Genomic DNA, 9,024 nt, shown 5'->3' with positions numbered 1-9,024 from the left:
TTAAAATAATATTAAAAAATAAATTTTTTTGTATTTTTTACATTTATTAAAAATGAGCTGAATCTGTCTTGAATGTATCAAAATTTTGTCGATATGATATGTATCTGCAGATACAGGCCAATACGCACCGATATTGATTAACATTGCAACAAACGCTACAAACTTGCCCCCGACGGCCCTGTTTCCTCGACCGTGTCAGTTTCCAATAAACCGGCCAAAGTTGGTCAGCGATACAAACCCTAATTATGACAAAATACAAGAATACCCCTATAAAGAATGAAATGTACATGTTCAAAGTAAGAGGGGTAGCACACAAAATAGTCGTACATATATTACATCAATCTTAACAAGAACCACCACTTGAGCTCACCAGTAATCTCTGCAAGAGCACTGGCCATCCATGAAATGATGAAACCTACTGGCATCTCGAACGATGATTTCTCTCCTGACGATCTTGGAAATGCATTTGATAGCAAGATGGCAATCATGGCAAACACGGAGGTTCTTCATAACCCTGATTGGAGAATCAACTGGCACATTCAGAAGCCCAAACACAATTGCAAGCTTCTCACTGTGGTGTGCCAGGCAGAATTCCTTCTCTTCAATGTCCATATCATGCAAAACTGAACTTGTATCAGGCACATACCCAGATGCCTTCATCTCAACCATTAAATTCTTCATATATTCATCAATCTCCCTCCATTGAGGATTCATTCTATCCCCCATACAAAACCAATAAACTTGGTTCTTCATTTCCAGCCAGCTTATTCCAGGCTCTTTCTTCACATTTGATTCCCTCATGGCATTCCTAACTTTGGTAACATCCTCCCATCTATTTTCAGCTGCATGAATGTTTGAAAGCAAAACATATGGAGCAGAATCTTGAGGATCCAGCTGAAGAACAGCATCTGCAACTCGTTTTCCGACCTCTGTATTCCTATGAATCTTACATGCAGATAATAAAGTCTTCCAAATGACTGTATCAGCTTTTACAGGCATCGATCGAATCAATGTCTCAGACTCATCCAAATCACCCGATCGGCCAAGAAGATCAACCATACAAGTGTAGTGTTCCAATTTTGGCACCAACCCATACTTCTCCTTCATCAATTTGAAGTACTCTTGTGCTTCCACCTTCATTCCACTGTGGCTACAGGCATAGAGGAGATTAAGGAAAGTTACGGTATTCGGCTCCATCCCTTCCTTCTCCATCTTGTTAAACAGCTCAATTGCATCTATTCCACGTCCATGGAATCCAAATGCAGCAATCATCGAGCTCCACAAAACCACATCAGCATCCACAAACCCATAAAATGATTTGATCGAATCGTCCAAACACCCACATTTTGAATACATGCTGACTAGTGAACTTCTCACCGATACAGCCAAATCTGCACCAACCTTGATCACGTGGGCGTGAACCTGTTGTCCTTGACCAAGCGTTGCAAGCTCAGAGCAAGAACTGATAACGCTCACGAAGGTGACACGATCAGGTTTGAACCCTTTACTCCTCATCCAATTGTAGTGTTCCAACGCTTTCTCAGCATACCCACTCTGTGCCCGTCCTGCTATGATCGTGTTGCAGGAAACAACGTTTTGCACAGGCATCTCTCCAACAACCAACTCTCCCCCACAAACATATCCACATTTGATGTACATATTGGCGAGCGAGCTCCCAACGCAAACATCCCATTGAAATCCAGTTTTAATCACAACAACATGAATTTGCTCCCCTTGCCTCAGCTCTAGCAGTTCAGCGCACCCTTTAAGAACGCTTCCAAGAGTGAATTGATCAGGCATGATACCCATCTTCAGCATCGTCACAAAAAGCCACAACCCTTCTTCGTGATGCTCATACTGCACCAGTCCGGTGACCATCACGTTCCAAGATGCCAAATTTCTCTCAGGCATTTCGTTGAATACTTCTTGTGCAAGATCTAAGTTGTCATTCTGCACGTACGCACCTAACATTATATTGAAAGACATGATATTTGGACGAGGCATAACATCGAACAATTGTCGCGCCTGTTGTATTCCACCGCATTTAGAGTACATATTGAGAAGATGGTTGCTGAGAAATCGATCAGAGGAGAGGCCCCTCGTGATTATGAGGGAGTGCAATTGCATTCCCTCCGAGAGGGACTGATTGGGCACGCACCCTTGAAGGAGGTGAGAAACCAACCTCGGGTCTGTCCAGAGCTCAATGAATTCTTCTCTACTCGTGATGGATTTTGGGGGGGTTCGAGTGGAGAGGGAGCGACCAAGGAGGGTGTTAGGATTCTTGCATTTGAAGAGAAGGCTCCGCACCATCAGAGGAAGTTTACCGGCCACTGCCATATAAGAGAAACACAGAGAGAGGTTGTTGGAATTATGTGGCCAAAGTACAAAAGTATATAAAAATTGAAAGGATGTGACTGTTGAGGAAAATCAAAAGACACAAGTGAATGGCTGTCTTCTAAGTCTGTGCTTGATTAACGTTTGATTTACAGTTTGCACAGTCAGGTCTGCACCAAATCGTCATTCTGCACAATTATCAAACACGGGAATTAGTGAAGAGGTAAGTTAATTAACCTCTTTTAGGCATTGAATCGTCCACTGCAGCATTCCCTTTACTGCCTCCCTTAGGCATTTTGCATGACATATAGTATGCAGGTTTTATTGAACACGGTGTATCTCATCTTTGAGGCTTGTTTTAGAACCCTCATAAGCAAACAAGTGCAGAAAGGACTCTGCACACCAAACCTTCGATAAGAATAAAGGAGAGGGGATATACCTATAGGAAAGAAGCCCCGTTTTCTGACTTTGATAATCAAAAAACCCCGCCGGCTGTTTAAGAGAGAGAGAAAGAGATAGAGAACGCACAATATGGAAAAGAGGAAAGAGCATCATGGTGGTTGGTGTCGTCGGTCACCACAATTTCATTGCTCAAATCCCTCTCGGTTTTGGTACCAGCAAGCAAAATCTACACTGTAATTCTGCTCTGCACATAAGAGGAAGGGAGTGAGCAAACAAAAGGAAAAGAAAAAAAGCATCAATAAGCAAAGACAGGAACAAAGGGCGGATGTAAGAGAGAGATTTTTCCTTTAACATAAAGATTAGGCTTTTCCGGCAAGAATCTGACAAGAGACAGCCCGAATTTGTAGCCTATACTCGTCATGATATTACCCTATTTGAAGTTGCGTCGGTGTTGCCATAAGACCGTCGGTTTTCGGCGGTGTGATAAGTGGTCCCACCAATGACTCAGTAAAATCACCGGAGAGCCGCCGACCAAGATCCACCATTGTCGGGTAGCCAAGCCGGAGAAGGAAAAAGGAAGAAGAAGGGTCAAGAGGAGAGAGACCCTTTTTCGTTCTTTTCGTTTAAAACTTCAAAGGGGTCATTTTTGTGACAATTTCAGTAATAAACTATGATAATTACATCTCAGTGATTAATATTCTGATTATTTCATAATAAAGGCTTTGTCATTAGAAAGAGGGGTTTTCTTTTTCTGAAAATTCCAGAAAGATATCAAAAATAGCAGAACACCTATCTTATTTATTAAAATAGCAGAACAGGTTTCAGCTTACCTGATTTACAGAACAATCCAATAGCCCTTTCTGAAAAATACAGAAAAGAGGTCGGATTGTTCTCCAAGCTTCAAAAAGGAGAATTCTTATTTACTGAATAACATGATTAATCTTTACAATTGCATGCTAGTACTTGCTATTGTGATGAATCTCATGTTTAAACTTGTTTATTATTATTTGTTACATATTCTTTTATATTTACATGGAGAATGCACCCGGATCATATACCTAGCCGCGCTGGCTTTGTCTGTTGTACTTATGGTCATTGTTCTAACAACCTAAAATTCTGTGGAATTACTCCTTGTCCCCAAGTTTGCGTGAGATTACAGCCATGGGATTTGAAGCTAGACCGCCTGCCTAGCAGCCTAAGCCCCATCTCACTACGGCAAAACCCTTTGGGCTATTTGACATCATCAAGTGTGATGGAATAGAAAAATAAAACTCTCAAAGGGCATATCAAATTGATTTTGATTAAATGAATTGGGTTTTGTCTTAAGACATAATACATGCTTTTGATACGTGATATTTTACTTTGCATATATTAATAAATAGATATACCTGAGAAAAGATGGAGCTGAATTTAGTTTAGCTTTGAAATAAAGATAGTCGTCTATAAATAATGATAAACAATCATCACAAATCATGATTCCTATGTAGCTTTTTTTAAAGGCTTTGTACGTAAGTATTGTGGTCAATGAGTGATTATTAAATTAATATGATGATTGATTTTATGCAATGAGGCATGTTTAAAATTTTAAAAGATGTTTATTTCGTTTAATGTTTTAATTGATACACAATGGATCCATGGATTTTTAAAACTTTAATTTCTTACCTATATATAAGTGAAGATGTGTTTTACTGACTTGAAAAGGACAAAAGCACTATTTGCAAAAAATGAAAAAGTCATGAAAAAGTCATAAGAGACCCGACTAATTTATACATATTATCTGATGAAATTCACCATGATGAGACTGAAAATATAATTCATGAGATGTTATGTTGAGAAATTCTTGGTAAATTTAAGGGAGGGAGGGAGGGAGGGAGTGATGGAGTGAGGGGTAGTGTGCTCTTTAAAAAGAGAAGAAAGTGAAGTATTTTGGAATTTAGACATTTCAAAGTAGTAGAACAACAAGTTGGACATTAAAAAAAAAAAGGAACCGTGAGAGAGAGGTGTGTAATATTAAAGTAACTGGATAGGTACACCCATCCCAATGTCTCAAACAGATATTGGTGGACCCATGGGTTTGGGTTGGGTCCAAAATATAGACTCAGTGAAAACGGGTCATGTCTTCGGTATTGTAAATGAAGACCCGAACTCAATCTGATTATGTAGCCAAAACCAAATGGTTTGCCGTAAGTTAAAACCGATCTGACCTGAACCTGACCCCATTATGTATCTGTACCTGCTTAGTACCCAACCCAACAATATAGCTTAACCGACTTGTAGCTGAACCCGCTTCATACTCAATCCATCTGATAGTTTGTACTATATATTCAATTAAACATTTAAAGATATTGATAAATTTACAATTAATATGCATTGCATTTTTTTATCTAAACTTTAATTCATTTTTTAATACTTCCTATTGCCCTTTTTGTCAACTTATCAGATTGAAGTTAATCCCATAATAATACTGGAAAACTCATTCAATTTGATACATTTTGAATATGATATATTATTGGTTTTTTATTTCAACTTAAAATGTTTGTTAATACCCAAACCCCAAGAAAATGGGTCTATTAAAGACTCAACCCAGTTATACCCAAACCCATTAGCCCATATGGGTCCACTGTTTCTAGTTATACCTGAACCCAAAACCAAACTTGAATTAGATTGGATCGGGTTTGGATCTTTTAGACTTGATTTAAAATCAGATCTGATAAAAAACGACCTGAACCTACACCCCTATTTAATTCAATGTAATTTAATTTAAAAAATTACATGTTTTCAATATACTTAACACATTCTATTTTTGAAAAAAAATCAACCAATGCCAAATAAATCCACATTTCCATTCTTTGGACACATAACAAACCTGTCATTTAGAGAAAACTTATAAAGACCTAAATTTGTAGCCTCAACTGCCCTTGCTTATGCTTTTAAAAGATTTAGGTTAGTTAATAAGCTTTTGATTTTTTTTTACTCAAAGAAACCGGACCAGGAACAGAGAGCTAGCTGTGCTGGCTCAGTCTACTATACTAATAAGCTTTTGATTTGTTAGCATACAATTTTAATAAATAGCTGATTTCATTAGCCCATATGGGTCCACTGTTTCTACTTATACCTGAACCCAAACCCAAACTTGAATTAGACTGGGTCAGGTTTGGATATTTTAGACCTGATTCAAAATCGGATCTGATAAAAAGCGACCTGAACCTACACCCCTATTTAATTCAATGTAATTTAATTTAAAAAATTACATGGTTTCAATGTAAGTAATACATTCTATTTTTGAAAAAAAATCAACCAATGCCAAACAAATTTATCTTTCAACACATAACAAACCTGTCATTTAGAGAAAACTTATAAAAAGACAAATTTGTAGCCTCAACGGACCTTGCTCATGCTTTTATAAGATTTAGGTTAGTTAATAAGCTTTTGATTTTTTTTCACTCGAAGAAACTGCCCCAGGAGCAGAGACCTTGCGGCGCTGGCTCGGCCTACCATACTAATAAGCTTTTGATTTGTTAGCATACAATTTTAATAAATATCTGATTTCATTAATTTACATATTTTGTTATTTGCAAATAATTATAAGTCTATAATACCAATCTTATGAAGACCTCAACTGAAACCCAAACGACAATACCTAAACCTGTTAATTCATATGGGTCTACTTTATTCAGACATACCCAGACCTGAACCCAACCTGAATCAAAATGGGTCTATTAAAAACTCGAACAGAATATACCTAACCTATGTCACGCGGGCGCGGGGGCGGGCAACCCGACCCTGGGTGCGTTGACCTTCCGGCAAGGAGCAGAGGAGGAGGGAAGAGCGCGACAGGGGGCCATCGGCTCCTTGCCGGCCTTCCGGCGCACCACGGGAGAGAGGGAGGGAACGACAGGGGACTGCCGACCCTCCGGCGACACAGAGAGAGAGGGCCAGGGGCGGCATGAGCCACCGACCTCCTGCCGACACCCTGATCGGAAACAGAGGAGAGAGGGAGTGCACGACAGAGGTTATCGGCCTTCTGCCGGTTCTCCGGCGACCCAACCGAAAAGGAAAATCGCAAGGAGAGGCTTTTTACCTGCGAGGTCACGGCGACGACGGCGGCAACGACGATCGGGAGGAAGGAGAGGGGATGGCGCTGAGCTCGCAGACGCACGCAGGGGCTGGTGGTGTTCAGGAGTATACCGGTTCTCCGGCGAGTCGAGGGAGACGAGGCAGAGGGAGAGCGATTGAGAGAGAGATGAGGAGGGCGATCGGGAGGGGAGATTATTTGAAGGCTCGGGGGACGCCCGATTCAGGAAAAACCCCCTTCTCAGAAGAAGGGGAGGTTGCGGCGGTATGAAATATGCGAGGGTACCTCGCATTCGCATGCTAATAACCCTAATGGGTTACCAGTCCGACCGGATTCAGATCCGACCCGGGTCCCGAAAGGATTTTTTACGTGGGATTTTACAACAGAAGCTGAGGTAAAGGATTTTTTACGTGGGATTTTACAACAGATGCTGAGGTTTCTGGATTTGTCCGATTGTTCGTGTTTCTCAACTTTCCCTGAAAATACAAGCATCCTAGGCTGCTTGCCAACAGCAAGAGTCAGGCAGGGCTTTAGATGGGCTTGAGTCTAGTTCTGGCCAGACCGGGTGGGCTCAATGTCTACTCCTAGATCCTGTCCAATCTTGAATACAAACGCTACGTTTCATAGATACTTCAACTCAGGGGCGTAGCTAGGATTCATGTGCTGCAGTCAGGGCTGGGCTAAGACTGGGCTTTTAAAAAAAAAACAAAAAAAATTAACTGTTTCGGGAGGCAGGACGGGGCTACAGACCAGTCCTGCCCCCCCTAGCTACGCCCTTGCTTCAACTTACACTTGTGTCATGTTCTCATCTGTGTCATTTGCTTTCAAAATATTTTTGCTGAATAAATTTCTCCAACTCTCCAACCGTTGATGCTTGAGTTTTTTATATATAAATAATATCATATATATATATATATATATATTATTTATTTTTGTCGCACCCCGCATCCAAGGTTTTTGAAAGTGCCGCACCCGCACCCGCACCCGCACCCATGTGACTTAGGTTGGGATGTTGCAACTTAGAATCCCAATGGTATAGTTGTATAACTGGCAGGGGTCTGCCTAACCCCAGCTTTTCCGGTCAAAAAAAAAAGATAAAATTTTCCAAAACTGAGAAGTCAATCGATGGAAGCCGGAAAGTTTAACACCAAACTAGAAGGAACAGGTAATTTTTCTGCATTAAAGGCACCCTACTCACCTCCTGATGCGTCGAGGATCCTGCCTGAAAGCTGGAGGGACAGAAATAATGGGAGCTGGACCAACAGCAGAGGGCCCTGGACGCCCCTTCCTACCTCGTGGACCACCATTTCCTTCGTAAGGACCTGGACCACTTTGATCTCGCAACATCCGCATAGCAACATCGGGTGGGGCAGGAACAAACGGACCAAGGGGTCTGCAAAAGTGTCCCATACATATTACATTAGATTGGCATGACAAACAAACTTTGGATACTCCTCACAAACAGAATTGCAAAAGTAGAAACAGCAAGCATACCCAGCACCCGGTACTGGCATTAAGATAGATGGTGGGGGCGGCATATCAGAATTAAAGGGCGGTGCACCACGCATCCCAGGGCTTCCGTAAGCATCATACCGTGGAGAATCAGGATTTCCCCCTTCTGGTCCACCAGACCGATAATCACGAGATGGCGAGTTCTCAGCTCTGTCATACCTTTCTCTTCCACTAACCCTATCAGCCCTGTCATGTTCCTTCCTACTGCCACGATCATCTCTTGGACGGGCCATCCCATCTGAACCAGGCTTCCGTCTTTGTGGCTTGTCTTTCTGCAAAAGCAGGGACATACAGGCAAAACAAAATCATAACTTGCAAAGGAGAGCTGAAAGTGTTTATTGCAATTGAAGGATTAGATACATACTTTTTTGTCGAAGCGAAAGCCTAAGTTGATCGTCTAGGCCGGTTTTGCTCAACGGATGCGTGCTCTTACTTGGAGATAATGACAGATCCACGATCCATCTTTTTCTTCTTACTCTTTCTTTTCACTGTGTTCAGATCTCTCTATTGAGAACTATCACTTAAATACACAATGCACATTTTTGTTGTTCTCTCAAGTACCAGCTTATACAATCCTCTCACTGGAGCACACAAAGGCCCAGCCTTCTTTCTTTCTTTATGTGTCAGCCTTCTTTCTTTCTTTCTTTATGTGTCTAACACGCTCAATTTTTTTTTCTCTCTTTACGCACATCAAGATTAAA

At 41.1% G+C, this 9,024-nt stretch overlaps 1 protein-coding gene across 2 annotated transcripts; it reads right to left on the bottom strand.

Moving 5' to 3' along the window:
- Positions 1-247: 247 nt before the first annotated feature.
- Positions 248-7,045, bottom strand: LOC149828155 (pentatricopeptide repeat-containing protein At2g41080-like). Of its 2 annotated transcripts, none has more exons than XM_090017415.1 (2): positions 6,818-7,045; positions 248-2,980 (listed from the first exon to the last, which is right to left on the bottom strand). In XM_090017415.1, the coding sequence occupies exon 2, from the start codon at positions 2,335-2,337 to the stop codon at positions 367-369; it is 1,971 nt and encodes a 656-aa protein (XP_089873541.1). In that variant the 5' UTR covers positions 2,338-2,980; positions 6,818-7,045; the 3' UTR covers positions 248-366. The 2 variants fall into 2 exon arrangements, with proteins under 2 accessions (XP_089873541.1, XP_089873542.1); XM_090017416.1 differs by lacking the exon at positions 6,818-7,045 and having other exon boundaries at positions 248-2,522; positions 2,774-3,723.
- Positions 7,046-9,024: the final 1,979 nt, after the last annotated feature.

This window comes from Nuphar pumila, chromosome 9, assembly GCF_984573655.1.
Source record: "Nuphar pumila chromosome 9, dmNupPumi1.hap1.1, whole genome shotgun sequence".
Taxonomy (NCBI): domain Eukaryota; kingdom Viridiplantae; phylum Streptophyta; class Magnoliopsida; order Nymphaeales; family Nymphaeaceae; genus Nuphar; species Nuphar pumila.
Note: the sequence above shows the minus strand (reverse complement) of the source record. Positions and strands in the feature narration are given on the sequence as shown.